The following is a 20243-nucleotide window of genomic DNA, read 5'->3' on the forward strand; positions in this document are numbered from 1 at the left end:
GCTTAACCAACTGAGCCACCCAGGCGCCCTGAATCTTGATTCTTAAACCGTTTTGATTATGTGACCTTTTAATGACCTTTACTGTTCCTAATGCTTCATTTATAAAGGATCTGACGGGTGATGGAGATGGCGAGGGGGAAGACGGAGATGGCTCTGACACCCCAGTGATGCCCAAACTCTTCCGTGAAACCAGGACTCGGTCTGAAAGCCCAGCTGTAAGTCCCCCTCCCCTCAGCCAGGGCCCTTCCAACCACTCGTAGGCCTGAATGAAAAAAAAACCTGTCTTGGATCTTCCTTTCTCCTTGGAGCTTTGGAGAGCGAGGTGAACAAATGTTTTGAAATCGGAAAATGACAGCAAGGTTCGTGAACTATCGTTGTGAAAGCTTGCTTTCATGTGGCAGGTTTTCAGCTCCTTGGACATTCCTGGCTTTAAGTGCCTAAGAGTGGATAGTTTGTAGGTGGATGGCTCAACTGTCAGTTACCTTTGGAAGTCACTTCTGTGACTTACAGGGTGGGATCTAGAAATAGGAAGGCAGTCTTCGCTAATGGTCACCCAGCCCGTTAGAGAGCAGGTGAACCCTTGATGGCCATTGCAGGGCTAGTTTATAATCTCACCCAGCGTATGATGTATATCATGCCCTTCTTACAGATGAGAGAAGATTTCCAATAACTTACCCAAGGTTAAATAGTAGTTCTTTTTAAAATCTTTTTAATTTTTTTTAAGATTGATTGATTTATTTTAGAGAACAAGCAAACGGGAAGGGGTAGAGGGAGAGAGAATCCTGAAGCAGACTCCCTGTTGAGTGGAAAGCCTGATGTGGGGCTTGATCCCAGGACCCTGAGATCATGACCTGAGCCAAAAAATCCAGTTGGCTGCTCAACTGACTAGGCCATCCAGGTGCCCCATAAACAGTCATTCTTGCGTGCAGGATTTGAATACAGATGTACAACACCTAAATTCAAGCCATTTTGAGAAAGGAGCCTAAGGGCTTCTAATCTGTCTTGATGATCGAGTGCCTTCCTAAAGAAGGCAACAATTACTCCATCGCTGTGGGGGGCGGTAGATGTTTGGTTTGGATTTTAGTTTTCCATTCAATCTGCAGGTGCCAGCCGCCTCGGCCAGGCAGCGTGGGATCTGCTGTGGACTGTTGGCAGGCCTGCTGACACCCTACCCCATTCTCCCACTAACTGGGGAGTTTCAGGGTGGGGGGGGGTCCACGTGACCCATTCAGAGTTCTTCCCTACCTTAACCACCTCGTTCACTTTCATTGATGTGAGGCGACCTCTCAAGACCAGTCCTCTTGGCCTCCTGTCCGGAACGCCATGCCTGTAGTCACCAAAGGCCTCGTGCTTATCCTCTCTTGCTTCCAGGTCCGAACCCGAAATAACACCAGTGCCTCCAGCCGGGAGAGACCCAGGTCCTCCCCGCGTTCCACCCGAGGCCGGCAGGGCCGCAATCCCGTGGATGAGTCCCCCGTGGAGTTCTCAGCTACCAGGGTTGGTTCCCCGGATACCCCCAGTCTCTCTAAGTGGAAGATCGGTCTCTCTCACTGTGCCACCCAAAGTGGCTGGTGTGCGACCTACATCCAATCTTCACTCTTATCACCTTTTCAGGGGCTTCCCTTACCTCTCTCTCCTGGTTGCCGGGTAAGCTCTTAAGCCCGATGACTTCTCTCCTGGCCTGATCCTGGATGGAACTCGGGTGGGAATGTGTGAATTCCCTGCTGACTGGGTTCTTGCTCCTCCTCGGAATGAGTTCGAGTACTACTGACTCCAGAACTGTTTTGTCTCCCTGGTATCTTCTTTGACTGCCTTGAGGCAACCCCAGTGCTTTTCTCCACTCCTGTTGCAAGGCTGGGCACACAGTAAGCATTTAAGGAAACCAGCAGCCCTCTCTGAGGTTGGCTCTCAGAGCCTCTCGGCCTCCCTCATTCTGCCTTTGTCCTTGATTCTGTCTCTGTTCTGATGGAAGTTGCTTTTTATCCCACCACTTGAGGGATACTGGTTCCCGGAAAACCGTCCTTGGTGGTCTCTGTTCTCTTCAACTTAATGTCTTCACTGTTTCTGCTTGCTTGGGAAGCAACTGGGGGTTCCACTGGTCTCTGGTCACCTACCTGGTTTGCCATGGCCCAAGTTCCATGTCCTTCTGTCCACAGTCCCTGAGGCGGCGGACAGTATCCTTGGCAGGCACGCCATGGCCGTCCCCAGCCAGCCCCTACCTCACCATTGACCTCACGGATGACGATGTGGTGCCCCAGAGCAGCAGTACCCCCTACACCCGCTTGGCCCAGGACAGCCACCAGGATGGCCTCGAGTCCCCACAGGTGGATGCAGAGGGTAGAGATGCCGACAGCGCCGAGTATCAGGTACCACAAGAATGGCCTAGATAATAGGGAAGAACAGACGCTTACCCAGCGGGGGCCATTCCTACCTTTTTGTGGGGGCCACTTCTATTGTAATATTTGAATTTCTTTAGCATATAGATTTTCCATATGCAACGTGTCCCTCCTTTATCCTGCTTCTCTGCCAGACATAATTCAAACACCTGATTAATGAATTTCCAGATGTCCAGTATTTGTACCTCCAAATATATGTACCTCGTATATATACCTTGTATATGTAATACGAGGTGTGATTCTGTTCATCATATTTTATGTACAGTTGTAGACTAGTTAACTTTATTTGTTGGGAGCTGGAGTTGCCTCACGCTCCCATCTTTTATCCACTGTATTATATGATCCATCTTCTGTATTGTTCATGATTAGCCGGTCGGGCTTGCTTCATTCCAGCACTGCTGCATACCTACGTATGTATGTATAATTCTGTTGCATAGAAATCTTTTTTTCTATGTATATCAGACTGTACATCTATTTTTTTTTTAAAGATTTTATTTATTTATATGACTGAGAGAGACAAAAAGAAAGAGGGAACACAAGCAGGGGGAGTAGAAGAGGGAGAAGCAGGCTTCCTGCAGAGCAGGGAGCCCGATGCGGGGCTCGATCCCAGGACCCTGGGATCATGACCTGAGCCGAAGGCAGATGCATAATGACTGAGCCACCCAGGTGCCCCTGTACATCTATTTGAATAACTTGCTTTTTCATGGGCATTTTACATTTTATGGTAAGCTTTTTGAGGCCCGTGGTGGGAAAACCCAGGTGATTGTCATGAGGTAACTCTGATCTTATTTCCTGTGAGTTTTCAGTTGACCTCTTTCATTCCCAGATAGAGGTTAAAGGTTACAGGTGAAATTTTACAAATCTAATAAATCCCATGTTCCTATCAAAAAACGAAACTGATGGGGCGCCTGGGTGGCTCAGTTGGTTAAGCGACTGCCTTCGGCTCAGGTCATGATCCTGGAGTCCCGGGATCGAGTCCTGCATCGGGCTCCCTGCTCGGCAGGGAGTCTGCTTCTCCCTCTGACCCTCCTCCCTCTCATGCTCTCTGTCTCTCATTCTGTCTCAAATAAAAAAAAAAAAAAAAAAAAATCTTTAAAAAAAAAAAAAACGAAGCTGACCCCTTATATTCAAGGGGTTCTCACTCACATTTCTTATTTTTTTTAAAGTAATGCCCTAAGTTGTACTCTGGGGCAATGGCCCTTGGGGTTAATGGGGTGGGCAGGATTTTTCCTTGGCCTAGGTGATCTGTCTCATTGGGATTCCTTCCCTGTGTTTTTTTTTTCCAGGATGGGAAGGAGTTTGGGATAGGGGACCTTGTGTGGGGAAAGATCAAGGGCTTCTCCTGGTGGCCTGCCATGGTGGTGTCATGGAAGGCCACCTCCAAGCGCCAGGCCATGTCCGGCATGCGGTGGGTCCAGTGGTTTGGCGACGGCAAGTTCTCTGAGGTGAGTCCAGGGCTAGGCAGGCTCTAATGGGCCACAGACCCATTTCCTGTGTTTTCTTCACTTTTATACTTGACTTTTTAATATGAGTGGCCTGTGACTGCTTTCTCCAGATGGGTGAGGCTCTTTGACTCCTTGTGCCTAGGAAGGACAAAAATTTCTTGTTAACTGGCTTAAACAGATATATAGGGTCTCACAGGCCCAGAGCTCAATCTATCTAGTCTTATAAGAGACAAAGAGCTGGAAAGTCCTCTGAAGCCATTTGTGGGCACTTGTGCTCTGTTGGTTTTTACTTCTACTTCTCCGGGCAGAGTCACCAGGATGGATTCCTGGGCAGACACCCTCAAAGATTTTCCCTGGAGAAGCCAGGAAGAGATAGGAAGGGTGGTCTCTGCTTTTGAGAGGTGTGGGGAGGGGCATGGGAGGAGAGGTGGGCCTAGGGCCACTGCAGAGTACTGATTTCAGGCTTTATTGGTTATTGGTGTTAACCTTTTTTTTTAAAGATTTATTTATTTGAGGGGCGCCTGGGTGGCTCAGTCGTTGGGCGTCTGCCTTCGGCTCGGGTCATGATCTCAGGGTCCTGGGATCGAGCTCCGCATCGGGCTCCCTGCTCTGCGAGGAGCCTGCTTCTCCCTCTCCCACTCCCTCTGCTTGTGTTCCCTCTCTCTCTGTGTCTCTCTCTGTCAAATAAATAAATAAAATCTTTAAAAAAAAAAAATAAAGATTTATTTATTTGAGACGGAGGGTAGGGGGGAAACAGAAGCTGAGTGCAGAGCGGGACACAGGGCTTAATCTCATGACCCTGTGATCATGACCTGAGCTGAAATCAAGAAGTTAGATGCTTAACAGACTACACCACCCACGTGTCCCAATCTTTGTGGGTTTTTTTTTTTTTTTTTAATGTTAACCATTTTTAGTTCCTCCTTGATGAGAGTCTGTGGGGTAAGAGCTCTGTTTGTTGGGCATGAATCCTGCAGTTCTGATTCTTAAACCCTCTCAAAGGCACATTCTGAGATCTTGGCCTGTGATGGTCTCTTTTCGAAATGTTAGTCCAACCTTCACATCCAGAGGTTCGATGAGGAACAACAGCAAGCTGGGTTGGGATGGAGGCAGATGTGGGAATGGTGGACCATTCAGTACATCTGTGGGATTTGGTCTCAAATTGAGGTTCTTTTTTCCCCCCATGATTTGGGATTTGCTGTAAACACACTGAAATTCCCAGAGGGCAAGATAAATAGGACCTGGAGTCTTCCCTGGTAGGTAGAATGCACGTAGAAACTCTCTCTTTGGCCAGCAGAGGGAGCAGGATTACAAATGTGGGCCTTTGCTCTCCCTGAAGCATCTAACTGCAGGGATATGGGCCATGAGTTCTGTGAAATGAAGAAACATGGATTGTTTGTAATTACTTTGGCCCAATGAGACCTATAATGAGCTTTGCAAGACTGGGTCTGATGCTAGTAAGATGAAGTGTGGTGCTGTTAGCATAGTAAGGGATTGCAACACAGGTCCTTGTGCTTGGGCTACACACAGCACGAGAACAGTTGGTGCTGGGATGAGCACCTGCATTTCTCTCTACAATCACACTGATCCCCAGTTTCTTATAAATGGTGGCAACAGCCCCTCGTGGGAGGTCAAGATGAGAGGTGTAAAACGGAGGTTGGCATGAGAATGAGCATGCACTGTGTGGGGAAGGAGACGTCCCATGGTTCTCTGGGCTAATCAGAATCCCCGAACACCAGTTTCATCTCATCCCACCGGCAGCCTGATTTGTTCATGCACGGCCAGGGGACTTGGGTGTGAGACTTGTGGACTACAGGTATTTAGCCCCGATGTAAGGCACATAGCAACAAATCACACTCTGTGCCAAGCACTATTCTCTAAACCTGCACATGAAATTAATTCTGTTAATAAAAGGCTGTATCATAGCTGTTTGTCATGGTCGTGAATGAGGGAAGAACATGTGCGAAAGCAGCAATGTTGGAGCATCCACTGTGAATGTCAAGACGGAGACGGGGCCCCCCACCAAGGACAGTGTGGGTCCGTTGTACTTAGAATAGTTTGGATACAGCCAGATGCACTCTGTAACCTTGGTTTGAGGCCCTCAATCCCAGTGGGCTTAAAGCCCCCATGGGCCCACTCTAACATGGGCTTCAACTGGTCCTCCAACGAGTCTCCAGGACTGCATCTGGCTGTATCCATTTGGGAGTATCCTGCTCTCTCCCATTTGGGGTGTTGTGTTCGCCATGCTTCTGTCGGTAGGGTGTGTCAGAGGCTGTGCTCCTGTTTCTGTTTTCTGCTTTTCTCTTCCCTTCTTTTTAGTCTATAGCTTGATCCGCAGGAATAAGCCTGGGAGAGACACAGGACACGCCAGACACCAGCTGTAAATGGATGTTGATGATGGCTTTCTCTTCCAGGTGTCTGCAGATAAGCTAGTGGCCCTGGGGCTGTTCAGCCAGCACTTTAACCTGGCGACCTTCAATAAGCTGGTCTCTTACAGGAAGGCCATGTACCATGCGTTGGAGGTAACATGGTGGTGGGTGGTGAGGGCCTGGCCTCGAAAACAGAGGTAAAGCAAGAGACTTCTAGAAGGCCAGGTCAGGCCACAGTGTGCCCAACAGCATGGAGGGGGCAGAGCCACCAGGAAGGAAGTGTATGCAAACATGACAGTAGCCCATTGACTGGGAAAGAAAAGGAAGGATTTGAGATTTCCCATGAGTTCCCAGGACTACCCCCAGCTTCCATGCCTACTGACAGAAGAGGAGCCCTCAGGAGCAGGAGACAGTCTTCATATCTGTGAATAAGTTTTTGTAGAGCCTCAAAGCCTCTATCCTTTGAGTGGTGTGGTTTGAGGTCCAGGCTGGAGAACACCTGAGGCCAGCTGCCTCCTCTCCTTGTCTGTGGGGGATCCATCAGGCTCTGTCACTCCTTCTACTTTGATTTAGAAATGAAATGTTCTGTGGCCTTGGTCCAGCATTTATGAGCCAGGCTTTGTGCTTAATTAGACATGTAAAACTTCCTGGTGCCTTTGTAATAGGACTTAATACTTCCCCACTTCATTAGGGAAATAAAACAAGAAATCTGAAGCTTCTCAGACACAGTGAGACGTGCTGGCTGATGCTTCTTCTATATCTAAAAGTGACAGAGCTGATCCTCTGCCCTTTGAGAGGGAGCTGAGCACTCAGGTCCCTACAGGGGAGAGATCATATTTGATATCTGCAGGGAGAGACTTAATTTCCCTCTCCATGGCCTCCTGCCTGTCTCCCTACACAGGCCCTTCCTCCCTGTCAAATACCACTGCTCAGGACAGCTGCTGGGCTGTGAAAGGGACCAGTGTGAAAAGGAATGCAGGCCCCAGCGGGGGGAGTCCCTGGGTGTGGCCTGGCTAGCACCCACCCCTCCTGTTGATCATAGCCTCTTTTTCTCCACAGAAAGCCAGGGTGCGGGCTGGCAAAACCTTCCCCAGCAGTCCTGGAGACTCGTTGGAGGACCAGCTGAAGCCCATGTTAGAGTGGGCCCACGGGGGCTTTAAGCCCACTGGGATTGAGGGCCTCAAACCAAACAACAAGCAACCAGGTGGGACTGGGTCCCTGGGCAGCACCCACCATCCACTGCTGCTGGGGACCCTCTTGGGAGATGTAGTCACCCCCTGCTGCCACCTACCCTACCCTGGCTTCCAGCAAGCTGTCAGGCCTGGAGCTCTGTCACCCTGTGAACCCCCAGGGAAGCTGGAAGAGCAAACAGCCCAGCCTTTTCCAGCTTCCCTAGTCACTTTTCCTGCTGAAGGTCAAGTACAAGTAATTGGAATTGAATCTGTTGTGAAAACTTGAGTAAATAGAAGGCCAAGATGGAATCTTCACTGGTGCCCTTTTTTTAAAGGAAAAAATAATTAAGCCATGCTCACTGGAGAAAACCTGGAAAGTGTTACCCCCACCCCCAACACCGCCCCCCAAACCCATAAGCCGCCTCCGTTCAGAAAGAGGTATCTCCCATCCTAAGGGTTTGACCAATACCAGAATTCCTCTAAGATAAGTGTTGTTTCCACATTGTCACTCAGGAAATCCCAGATGCCTGAAATCCAGGGTTTGTCTTAGGAATCCATACATTTAACATAGTATTTTCTGTTTTTGTTTTGTTTTCCTCCCCCCACAAATAAGTGGTTAATAAGTCGAAGGTGCGTCGTGCAGGCAGTGGGAACTTAGAATCAAGGAAATACGGTATTCCCTTCCCATATTTTGACTATGCACTATTTTCTCTGCACTTTCTTTCCATTTCTTGCATATACAGGGGTCACTGGGAAAGAATCCAATCTTTTAAAAAGTCCACCTGAGCCCTCACCCACCCCTTCACTCCCAACCCTCACAACTGCCCTCCAGGTTAACGTTGGGTGTGCACATCCTTCCAATTATTTCTGTACACTAGTTGGATTCTTGCTTTCCCTTCACTTCTCAATTATAATAGTGTATGCACTGTCAGATGTAATTTTGTCACTAGAGGGTCCTTATGATTTCTAATGGCTATATAGTTTCCTTTAACCATGTTTCTTATAGATGATATTTACAGATTGAATGAAAATATAACAGGAATTTATAGAAATATATAAACAATGGCCACATAATACAAATTTTTGTCTAGTAGCAACATTGGAAAAAGTACAAAAAAAGGGTGAAATTAGTGTAAATCCAATATTTCCGGCATTTTACCATTTCTAACAATCTGTATAAAAATTAATGAGAATTTTACATTTTCTTTTAGAGCAGTTTTCAAAATCTATTATTTTGACGTGTCATATGATCTCTCAATTTTTACGCTACGTTGTCATTAGAAACATTAGATTTATATTTTTATAGATGTCCCAAGTTCCAAATGAGACAGTTGATTGGCTCCACTGGCGGCTTTTGAGTGTGCATCCAGATTAAGTGTAAAAAGCAGTCACTCAGTTACACAAGTAACATCTCTAGTGCACAGTCCCTGCATGTGGCTATTAGCTCTCGAGGTGGGCATCCGAGACCAAGCTTTGTCTAATTTTCCTTGTGCTGGGTCTATGAGGATGAGTTCTCTTGCACCCATTGCTGTTTAAACCCCGATAAATACATAGTGAGGGATTTTGAATTCTGTCTTCGTCCAAGTTATCCACAGATGGGCTGTAGGACACCCAGTATGGACCCATGTCATGGCCCAGATGCAGGTGGGCACCCGGGCATTGCATGGTTCTGTCCCAGGCCCCTTTCTCCCCGTATCTTGGCCCCGGCTGCCATCTCCTTACCTTTCACAGAGAACAAGACTCGAAGACGCACAGCTGATGACTCGGCCACCTCAGACTACTGCCCCCCACCCAAGCGCCTAAAGACCAACTGCTATAACAATGGCAAAGACCGAGGAGAGGAGGACCAGAGTCGAGGTGATCATGGGACAGTGAGGAGGCTGGGGGAGCAATCTCACCCGCTGTCAGCTTTGGACTGTCAGGGGTGGGTGACAGGAAGGGCCATTCAGCAAGGGACTGTGTCAGAGCTGATTGAGGAAGAGGCTCCCTGACTCCGTGTCACACTTTCCTCTTTTCTCAACAGAACAAATGGCTTTGGATGTTTGCAACAACAAGAGTAACCTGGAAGGTAATGTGCTTTTCCCTGTCTCCCCTTCACGCCCTGGGCAGTGCTCAAGGCCGACCTTAGCCTGCTTGCCTGCCCTGCTGGAATCTGACCCAGAGCTCCTGTGCCTTGGCCTCGGGTTGCGGTGGGCTCATCTTTGTTGCTACATTTAATAGAATGTGTTACCTGATTTTCATGGAGGCTGATTCTGCCCCTGTGAGTGAGCAAGGAGGGTGGGGTTGGGGCAATTTGGCCCAGAGAACCCCAAACCTGAAACCGCTATCTGTGGCATCTTGAGCCTTCCCCAGACAAGAACTGGAACAGGCTTTGAGGTGCGAGGTGCCAGGTCACTCTCAAGTCAAGTGGTCTGTTTATCCTGGCTGGGAATTAGCCAGCCACTGGAATTGAAACTCTGCCCAGAATGTATCTAACAGAATTCAGAATGTGTGAGGACAAATGGATTCTCTCTTGTTTCCTTAGCCTGATGTCCTTTATTTAACAAATATTTATTGAGTGGTTATCTCAATGCTATGTAGGGAAATAGCACAGCTCCTGACCCAGAACACCCTGGGGAAAGCTCAGGTTTGGAGCAATCCCTGTCAATCCTGGAAACCTTGACCCATAATCCTCCCGTTCCTCAAGACTCCGCACCCATCCGTGTTGACTGGCTGGGGTTGCTTGGTCTCAGGCATTTTTTTTTAAAGATTTATTTATTTATTTTAGAGAGATAAGAGCGTGCCAGCGAGTGGGTGGGAGGGGCAAAAGGAGAGGGAATCTCAAGCAGACCCTGCTAAAAGTGGAGCCCAATGCGTGGCTCAATCTCATAACCCAGAGATGACTATGTGAAACGAAGAGTCGGATGCTTAACCCGACTACACCACCCTGCCTCCCAGGTCTTAGGCATCTTAATGGCCCTGCCCACATGATAAGTGCTGTGGATCAGCCCCGACTGCTGGTGTGACGGCAAGGCAGGATATCCAAAAGGAAGGTACCCGTGTTCTGAATAGTATCCATGGCTATGTTTAGGGTTGGTGTAGGCAACTCTTAATGAAGACAAAAGCAAATTGGAGGGCACCTGGGTGGCTCAGTTGGTTAAGCGACTGCCTTCGGCTCAGGTCATGATCCTGGAGTTCCGGGATCAAGTCCCATGTCGGGCTCCCTGCTCAGCAGGGAGTCTGCTTCTCCCTCTGACCCTCCTCCCTCTCGTGCTCTCTGTCTCTCATTCTCTCTGTCTCAAATAAATAAATAAAATCTTTAAAAAAAAAAAAAAAGCAAATTGGAATCACCATAGATTACCCAAGTTTGTCTTTAAAGAGTCTCAAAGATTTTCATACCAGGCCCACCCAAGCAAGTCCCTGTGTTGGAGTGGACTTTGCTCCCTGTCCTGCCTCAGGTTTTCCTCCTGGGCCAGGCCTTTGCCTGTCTTTGGGACCGCCTGCTTGGGGCTCCCCTTCTGGCCTCTCCCTGTCTTTGGAATGGGGTTGGCAACTTCGAAGCATTGCTGAAAGGAACAAAGCATGAGGAGTCCTTGTGATTTTGCTAGCCTGGAGTAACTATTCAAAAGCCGTTAGACTCAAGGCTTCAGCCCTGGTGTTGTGGCCGTAATTGGTGCAAACTGCATTCCTATCTTATAGATAGCTGTTTGTCCTGTGGTCGGAGAAACCCCGTGTCCTTCCACCCTCTCTTTGAGGGTGGGCTCTGCCAGACGTGCCGGGTAAGTCCTATCCCCACCCTGGGCGTTCCTGCCCCTTCCTGCTACTCCCCTGTACTTCCCCCAGAAAAAAGCACCTGCGTGTCACTCTAGGGAAGGCTCTAGCTGTCCCCTCTGAGGGTTGGCTGCTGCAGCAGCAGGGTCATCCTGCGGTGACACGCAGACACCAGCTGGTGGCCCTGGAAAGGGCGCCAAGCCGCCGGTGACCTCTTCTGTGGCTGCCTCCTAGGGCCTCAGCCAGCAAACAGGCGGGGGCCTGGGGGTCCCTGGTCCCTGGTCCCCGATTTCACTGGCGTTTCCGTCTGGCTGCCAGGACCGCTTCCTCGAGCTGTTCTACATGTACGACGACGATGGCTATCAGTCCTACTGCACCGTGTGCTGTGAGGGCCGCGAGCTGCTCCTCTGCAGCAATACAAGCTGCTGCCGGTGAGTGGGGCTGGATGGGGGGCGGTGAGCGGGGGCCGGGGGCCGTGAACGGGGAGGGGGGGTGGCGGCCAGGCCTGCAGCCCTGAGGGAGCCCCGGCAGCGGGCTGGGCCCAGGCCAGGAGGCCACAGGGCCGTGGTCCCCGTGTGCTTGAAGTAGAACTGGGGTGGAGGGATGGGCTTTAAAAAGCTAGGTCCCTGAGGGTAGGGAAGGCCCCCTGGAGATGGGCCCATTCTGGGGATGGGCCGGGGAACTTGGCTGTGCAACAGCCTGTGGGGGCTGACGGTGCATGCATCGGTCTCCACGGAAGAGGTCCCAAAGAGTGCAGCCCAAATCCTGGCACCGTGCCTTCCAGCCCATGGGGAAGAGCAGCGGGGGCCCAAGAAGGTTCCAGGCAGCCTGTTACCATCTCCAGGGGGCCGGTGGGGGAGGCAGGGGAGCTGCCTGCTGACGAGGCCGTCCTTCTCCGTTGCTGGCGGGCGCAGGTGCTTCTGCGTGGAGTGCCTGGAGGTGCTGGTGGGCACGGGCACCGCAGCAGACGCGAAGCTGCAGGAGCCCTGGAGCTGCTACATGTGCCTCCCGCAGCGCTGTCATGGCGTCCTACGGCGCCGGAAGGACTGGAACGTGCGCCTGCAGGCCTTCTTCACCAGCGACACAGGGCTCGAATACGTAAGCCACAGGCTTCTTCCCCCCCGCTCCCCGCACCACCCACCCCCAGGGCTTCAGGGCTCTGGAGCACTCTGGAAGTCTGCTGGCAAGAGTTCATGGAAAAGATCCATTGTACAGATGAGCATCCGAGAGCCTCAGACCTCGTCCTCTGTACAGTTGTCAGCCTTCTCCAGCGTTCCTCCTCCCCTCCTTCATGCCCTCTCACTATATGGATTTTCACGGGCCTGCTGAAGAAATGGTTACAGAACTAACCAAGCCTTAGCCTTAGTGGAACTGAAGAGGGAAGGGAGGCCTGTGACTTACTCTTAAATCATGGGGGGAGTGGATTTTCCTGGGCTCCTGCCTGCAGTTGATGGAGGGAGGGGAGGCTCCAGGTCTTTCCGGGGTAGGGAATGTGTTTTTGTGTGTGTGTGCATCTGTATCAAAGTCGCATCTGTGTTCACGTCTAGGGTAGAATGGCCGTTCGTGCTAGAGCTCTCCAGGGGATCCCAGCTAGGAAGTTGTAGAGCACAGGGTTTGTGACTCAGAGGAAGGTCAGCCCTCCCCTCCACCAGAGGCTGAGTCCTACCCCCTGCACCGTGACTTCCATGACCTCCTTCTTTAACCTGGCAGGAAGCCCCCAAGTTATACCCTGCGATTCCCGCAGCCCGAAGGCGGCCCATTCGAGTCTTATCCCTGTTTGATGGAATTGCAACAGGTGAGTTTGGAGTTCACCTAGGGACGCTCACCTGCTCCAGGTGTCCTGTCATCAGTGCCAAGAAAGACCCCTGGGATGACCTGTTGGTCACTTGTTCTGAGAAAACCACTGGCTCCTGTTTCTCTCCTCAAACCTCTCTACCATTTCCCCTGCCGGGCCTTCTTTTGGGGACTCTTTAAAGGCAGGTATATCTTAGCTGTGTTGGATTCTTTTATTATGTGCAGATATCTTAGAAAAATTTCCTCTTCCATAAGGCTAGATCTGTTGGAGCTGAAGTAGGCAGCCCCTAATACCTCCAGTCTTGGTTCCCTCCCATATCCCTCCCGTTGCTCAGGTATAGAGGAAGCATAGCCAATGTGCATGCTGCCTCTGGCCGACGTGTCTGATCTAACTCATTCAATTAAAAAACTAGCCTGTGATGTATTACGAACATCTCTGTATTCCCAGAGAACGAAGCAGAGGAAGGAGCTGCTATGCACTTTGCATCGTTTGTACTTAATGTGTGTACTTCGGTGTCCAGATTCTGAAATCACTGACAGCTTTTAGTGACACCCCCAGGTCACTACTCGCGCTTTGTTTTCCCCATTCTGTTTGGGTCTTAAAGACCTATTTGTGTTGGCGCAGATCACACCTAGTAGAACTGAGCCCTGGCCATGCCACCAAGCCTTGAGTTTCTCTAAACATGGTTTTGGTGAAGATTTGTGTCCGTGTGTCTGTGTTTGATTGTGCTAGGTGGTAGGTGCTGGGGCTTTGGCTACGTGCCTGTCCGTTCTGGTAGATCGTGCCGGGGGGCTCTACCAGTTACCCATATATTTTCTTCATGAAACTCCACCATCCAGGGAGCCCGGGGTCACCAGCATTTGGTTTCTGTGCCATCTGCGTGGGTTCCCTCGAGGATGACCACGTCCCTGCTGGGTCTGGTCGGAGCTCTGGAGGTGGCTTAGTATCACTGGAAGGAGGGTGCCCTGGGAGGACAACCCTGATGCACTTTCTGTCCCCTGGCCCCCTACAGGGTACTTGGTCCTCAAAGAATTGGGCATCAAAGTGGAGAAGTACGTCGCCTCTGAAGTGTGTGAAGAATCCATCGCTGTTGGAACTGTGAAGCACGAGGGCAACATCAAATACGTGAACGACGTCAGGAACATCACAAAGAGAAATGTGAGGGCAGCCTGCACCCCTTCTGGGCTCTGCCCCACCCCCACTTCCTCCTCAACGCCCTGAGCCCCACACAGCCTCATGCCCATGTGGTCCCCTTCCCTGTGCCCAGGGCTGTGGTAGAAGAGCGAACCTGGGGTTGCATCAAGCTGTAGGAAGACCCACAAGTTGGCAGATTATTCAGAAAGATTTAGATCTTAGGGAACCTGGGGCATTGGGTTGTCTTGCGTCAGAAGTGGAGTTGGGAAACTTTACTGACCAAGTGAGATTCTAGAAGTGAGTTTTCTTTTTTTTTTCTTTGAAGTAGGCCTCACACCCGATATGGAGCTTAAACCCATAACCCTGAGATCAAGAAGTGTGTGCTCCACCAACTGAGCCAGCCAAGCACCCCTAGAAGTGGGTTTTCTTGATAGGGTTACCTGGCACCTGGGCTGTATTCCTCCATCCTCACCCCCACGAAGAGTGACTGTTTTTCCCTCACAGATTGAAGAATGGGGTCCCTTCGACTTGGTGATTGGTGGAAGCCCATGCAATGATCTCTCAAATGTGAACCCTGCCAGGAAAGGCCTGTATGGTGAGCATCCCTTCTTTCTGGTGGCCCTAAGAGACCCTCTGTCACCTGAGTGCTCTTGAGGAGGACTGTTTGTTTCTGGCCAGCTTTACCATTGTACGTCCTGTCCCCAGAGATAGTACTGAATCCTGGCCTGCTCGTGCCTGTGTCCTTAGTCATTCCAGAGGAGTGCAGGTAGAAGGCCTGCAGGGTGTGGCTGTAGGCAGGCAGTCACTGGGAACCCACTGGTGTCAGTGTGGAGGGTGGGCTGAGGGGTGTGAACCTGGCTCTGCCATCTTCTTATGTGGCTCAGAGGGTACAGGCCGGCTCTTCTTTGAGTTCTACCACCTGCTGAATTACACGCGCCCCAAGGAGGGGGATGACCGGCCCTTCTTCTGGATGTTTGAGAATGTGGTAGCCATGAAGGTTGGCGACAAGAGGGACATCTCTCGGTTCCTGGAGGTGAGGGCACCTAGGGTCCTAATTGTCAAGACAACATGGGAGGGAAGGCCCTGTTGGCCTTGGGAGGTGGTTGGGAGTGATTTCTGAGTTCTTAGTGGACACGGCTAAATCCAAAACTAACGGAGTCATGTGGGTCGATTCTTTTTTAGTGTGTGGAAAATATTTGATCTCTAACCTCAGCCAGAACCCCCTGAAGTCAGACGATGAAATCCTCATCTACTTTTGGGGGCCTCAGAAGATTTGACTAAACTTGGTTTACTCTAGGGAGTTTTTTCTCCTCCCTGTTCTGAGAACTGCAGCTTTAGGGACTACAGTCGGTTCAGTATGAAGCATTATCATCGAGCACTATAGTAAATGCTTTTTATACATTTCAATCATTTTCTTCAAAACTTTACCACCTAAGTTTTGCTGGAGATGTTATAGAACTGGCTAGTTCCCTCACACTGTGTGAACCTGGCAGATGGGTGACAGAAGCCATGTTTTGTCAACACTGCATTCCTGCAACCAGGACTCCCAGCTTGGCCGATCTTAATTTTGAGCTGCGTTTCCTACCTGTACAAAGCACATTCTGTAATTATCTGTCAGGTCCGAGGGTGTATCTTCCTTCAGAACCTGCTGGTCCAATCTGGTCTCTCTCGCCACGTTTAGTATATCAGGGCACTAGCTGTGTCTTCCAGCCAGATTCTTGATGGGGATTGGTCTGTCTTTTTGCTGGCAGGAACCATGCCTCTTCTATAGCGGGCTGAGGCGGGGGAGGCGCGCCTTGTCACCTACCCAGGTCAAACCCCACTCTGGCTGGCTTCCGCATGAATTCTTACATGGGCTCCCAGCAGCTGTCCCTCTCTCTCTGCAGTGTAACCCAGTGATGATCGATGCCATCAAAGTGTCTGCCGCTCACAGGGCCCGCTACTTCTGGGGCAACCTGCCTGGAATGAACAGGTAACAAAGGGGCTCAAGGTGGGACAGGTAACAGCCAAGTTAAGTATAACTAATGATGGGAGCCCCAACTGTGAACTCTTGTGACTCAGAGACCCATTCATGCCTCCTAGAAAGCACTGGCTCTGCCGAGAAACGGCCCCACTTAGGATTCAGACCAATCCCTGTCGTCATGTTGGAAGCCTTTTGGGAAGCTAGCCCCGACCTGGGAATCTGAGGCTAGGATTCCTTAGTCTTCTCTGACTTGTTCCCACTCTGCCCACGGGCCGGGTTCTTCAAAGTGCCTCGTGCTGGAACAGAGCAGACAGTGCTGATGCTTCCATACCCCACCTCTTCTTCCGGTTACTGTCCCACTGGGAAATGCAAGTAGATTGTTAGATGAAGTGATCCCTGGCCGTGAGACCTGTGGTGACCAGCCCAGTGGCATAGCTGAGATAACCTGTCCCCTTGGATTTTCTTAACCAAGGGCTTTTCCCAACTTTTTTTTTTTTAAAGATTTTACTTATTTATTTGAGAGAGAGAATGAGATAGAGAGAGCATGAGAGGGGAGATGGTCAGAGGGAGAAGCAGACTCCCCGCCGAGCAGGGAGCCCGATGCGGGACTCGATCCCGGGACTCCAGGATCATGACCTGAGCCGAAGGCAGTCGCCCAACCAACCGAGCCACCCAGGCGCCCCTTTTCCCAACTTTTTATCAATCTTTTCATGTTGAAAGCCACAAAGTAAGTGGCTTTGCTGAGGATTCATTATCTCCTCCATCTGGTTTCCAGGGAAACAACCTGCTAATTAAGATACAAAATATGATGGTAATGTGACATCCCAGACTTGCAAATGAGTTAAGCTTAAAAAAAATTCTCTTTTAGAAGGAAGTGCTGGAAGCATAACTTTCAGGCATTTAGCAAAGTGTGAACAGAGGGGAGAAGTTGCTGGAATAGCTTGTAGGATTTCTGTTGGGTATGTTGCATTTTTATTTGGCTAATCAGCCAGTGAAATGGAGAATGTTCGTGTCTGGATGAAGTGGGCTCTTCACTCAACACTCGAGCTCTCACACTGTGCCAGGCATTGCTTCACGTGCTGCCGGCTCAGTGGTGAACACATTAGATGTCAGTCTTGGCTCTCGTGGAGTTGACATGTAATGGGGGATGTGTAGAGAAGACAGTAAATAATTTCACCGTCCTGGCTGGAGGTGGGGGAATTGGAGGAATTGATGGGGAGGCTTCTCATTCCACCAGGGCCTTAAATGAAGGAATGAGGCCATGTAGTTAATTAAGGGAAGAATGAACATTCCAGGCAGAAGGAATAGGGAACGGGGTGATGGTGAACAGCTCATGGGAAGAGCAGCTCAGAGAACAGGGTTCCAGGGGCCAGAATGGCTGGGACAGTACGGCAAAGGATTCAGAAATATGGGCCAAATTATGTGGTATTTGTGAGTCATTGCATGGGAACTCATGAGCCATTCAAGCAGGTGAAAGGTATATCTCAGGTTCATGATAGTTGCTCATAGAGGGATAGACAGTAGCAGGATGACGGCAGCAGTGGGGAGACCAGTGAGGGTGGGCATTCAGAGGGCGCCATCCATACATACTCAACACAATGCAAGTGTGGCTCTGGGGGCTTGGCAACTCAAGAGTTCTGTGGAACTTAACAGGAGGGATCAGATTATAGGTAATGTGAGGGAAGGGCTAACAGGATTTGCTGATGCCTTAGATGTAGGGTATCAGATGAAAGGAGAGAGTCTGCAGAGCCTCCAGAGCTTTCTGTCTGAGTTGTGAGAATAACAGTGTCTACAGCTGGGCCCTGCAAGGGTGGTGACCCAACCATCACCTGGTAGTCACAGACCCAAATCCAGCTGTCCGACCTAACACCTTGGTTATATAGATCTCAGTCCTACAGTCAGCACCAGGTGTGGCCGTAATGTGTCCCCGACTCCCTTGGGTTCATGGAAGAGTAAAGATTGGGGGTAGGCAGGCATTTAGCCCGGAAGGTGAGGTCAAGGAAATCTCTGACAGAATCTAGGGGAATGTTTTGTGTGATTCTGTGGCCTCTCTTGTGGGCATCATTCATTCCTACATCTGATTTCCTTTTGGCCTTGAAGTTCCTTACACAGAGGTTGCTGTGGTGTTCATCAGCTCTGTGCATTCAGACCTTTTGCTGGTTTTCTCCTCTGGAACACTTAACCACTCCTCAAGTTCTAGCCCTCCGCCTTCTCAGGCATCTCTCTGCCTCTCTGCATTTGCAGGTTTCAATGGTGAAAGTTACAAGGGTAATTGTTCGTATTGTCAACCATCTCCTGTCCTTCTTACCTGTACCTCCTGTTAGCCCTGAAACCGTCCCGAGTCGTCTTTGGTGTAAGCCACCAAATCATGGGTTTAATGTGCCATGTGCTAGTTGCAGCAGATCCACAAAAACCTAACCTAAGCTCCTGAGGCCCAGAGAGGTGGCCTGACTTGCTCAGGGTCACTCAGTGAGCAGTGGGGCTGGACTGGAGGGGTCTCCTGACTCCTTCCAGTTTGCTTTCCTTCATCCTGCTCTCTCTGCAGGAAGGCTCTGATTAATACTAAAATTTGGAAAGGGGGAGCATTTGCTCCTGGACGTTGCGCTGCCCCTTCAAGGGGCTAGTCTGTTTCTGGCTTTGGCACATAGTCTTGTGTTCTTGCCAGGCTCATTTTTTTTAGCAGCTAATTGTAACAAGTTCACTGCCAGAGCACATTTTGCAGTCTTTGGCCCTCATTCCCACCTTGGGAAGCACCTAGCCGAGGCCCCTTTATAGTTGGTAGAAAGTAATGGGTTTTGGATGTTCCCAGGCCCGTGATAGCATCAAAGAATGATAAACTCGAACTGCAGGACTGCTTGGAGTTCAATAGGACAGCAAAGGTAAGATGTGCTAACAAATGGTCTCTGGAAACGCACTTGGTGACCTCCAAGCGAGGACTTGACCTTGGTGTTCAGTTTATTCCTGCCCCTCCCCCCCACATGATTCCCTGGTGCTGGGCCTCTTTCCCCACTTAATTGTTCTGTCCCATCTTAAAATAAAAGCACAGAGTAGGAGAGGCTCTTGATACACAAATAATCACTATGAGAAAAGGTGACTAGTTTGTGAATGCAAACTCCATAGAGACACAGATAATTTCAGCTCATCTTCCCAGTAGCAAATGAGTAATTTTTGTTTTGTCACAAAAATTGTCTACTGTTAAAATTATATTGAGATCTCCACAAACTTAATGTTTACATCAGGCTAGGTTCCATTCATTCAAAATCCAGTGGGCCATCCTCAAAATCTGGGTGGGTTTTTACTTTTGCTTAATCCTGCTTGATCAATAACTCTGGTGTTTTCTTGGCCCCCATGTGATCTCATTCATGGTCACTTTTTTATCTGTTGTTCTCTGAGGCTGGTCCTTCCTGTTCATTAACTTCTTGGTGTTCGTGGGAAGCACAAGATGTTCTCACCTTCCAACTCTCCTTTTCTCATTCCCTCTGTGAGCCCAACCCTGCCTCCCTCTCTCCCACGCCTGCCCTCCCTCCTCCAACTTCCCGAGGTGATTATGAGCTTTGACTTGACCCAGACCCTTCATCCTGTGCTCACTCCATGATGTCGTTTTGTTCTCCAGTTAAAGAAAGTACAGACAATAACCACCAAGTCGAACTCGATCAGACAGGGGAAAAACCAACTTTTCCCTGTTGTCATGAATGGCAAAGAAGATGTTTTGTGGTGCACTGAGCTAGAAAGGTGAGCAGGGCTGCACGTGAAGAGGGGAATCATGCAGGCAGAGAGAAAGGGGAAGAACATGTGGTCAAGGCAGGCAGCATAAATGGGCAGGTGTTTGCCTTAATTCTTCTGCATGGTCTCACTGACCTATGTTAGTGGGGCTGGGAGTGATGCCTTTTCAGAGTTAGTGCTGATTTTCCTGGTAGAAATGGCAGAAGGGTGGTGGTGGTAAGGAATCTGAAATATGAGGTCATTAGACCACGCCATCTCTGTTTCTGCTGTGCTGCCCTGGCATTTAACTGCCCCAGCATGCTGGGCCTCCAGGGCATATGAGGAACCAGCCAAAGAAAACCCCACTGACTTGGCCATTGGTCTTTCTCAGATTCCCTCTGCCAGTAAAGCTGGTTCCTACTTAGCCAAAGTCTGTCTTCTCCTTCCATTTACTTGGCTAAGTTGATCATTTAACTGTTTGGATTCAAAGAACCAGCTCTTGGATTTCAATTCTCCTTTT

At 49.8% G+C, this 20243-nt stretch overlaps 1 protein-coding gene across 7 annotated transcripts in view; it reads left to right on the forward strand.

The window, feature by feature from the left end:
* The window catches only part of DNMT3B (DNA methyltransferase 3 beta), a 42352-nt gene that overhangs the window by 19403 nt on the left and 2706 nt on the right, over window positions 1-20243 (forward strand). The window contains exons 4-22 of one of the 7 annotated variants that reach the window (XM_006740979.3): window positions 108-215; window positions 1372-1497; window positions 2157-2366; window positions 3683-3841; window positions 6253-6360; window positions 7267-7411; window positions 7993-8052; window positions 9111-9236; window positions 9403-9447; window positions 11058-11137; window positions 11448-11560; window positions 12044-12227; window positions 12840-12924; window positions 13937-14082; window positions 14563-14653; window positions 14943-15091; window positions 15945-16030; window positions 18831-18900; window positions 19635-19753. In XM_006740979.3, coding sequence (XP_006741042.1) covers window positions 108-215; window positions 1372-1497; window positions 2157-2366; window positions 3683-3841; window positions 6253-6360; window positions 7267-7411; window positions 7993-8052; window positions 9111-9236; window positions 9403-9447; window positions 11058-11137; window positions 11448-11560; window positions 12044-12227; window positions 12840-12924; window positions 13937-14082; window positions 14563-14653; window positions 14943-15091; window positions 15945-16030; window positions 18831-18900; window positions 19635-19753 — 2210 coding nt within the window. The remainder of the gene's footprint in view (window positions 1-107; window positions 216-1371; window positions 1498-2156; window positions 2367-3682; window positions 3842-6252; window positions 6361-7266; window positions 7412-7992; window positions 8053-9110; window positions 9237-9402; window positions 9448-11057; window positions 11138-11447; window positions 11561-12043; window positions 12228-12839; window positions 12925-13936; window positions 14083-14562; window positions 14654-14942; window positions 15092-15944; window positions 16031-18830; window positions 18901-19634; window positions 19754-20243) is intronic. The other 6 variants (XM_031036326.2, XM_031036327.2, XM_081833075.1 and 3 more) reach the window with 6 other exon arrangements.

This window comes from Leptonychotes weddellii, chromosome 10, assembly GCF_054177405.1.
Source record: "Leptonychotes weddellii isolate Sample4059 chromosome 10, ASM5417740v2, whole genome shotgun sequence".
Taxonomy (NCBI): Eukaryota; Metazoa; Chordata; class Mammalia; order Carnivora; family Phocidae; genus Leptonychotes; species Leptonychotes weddellii.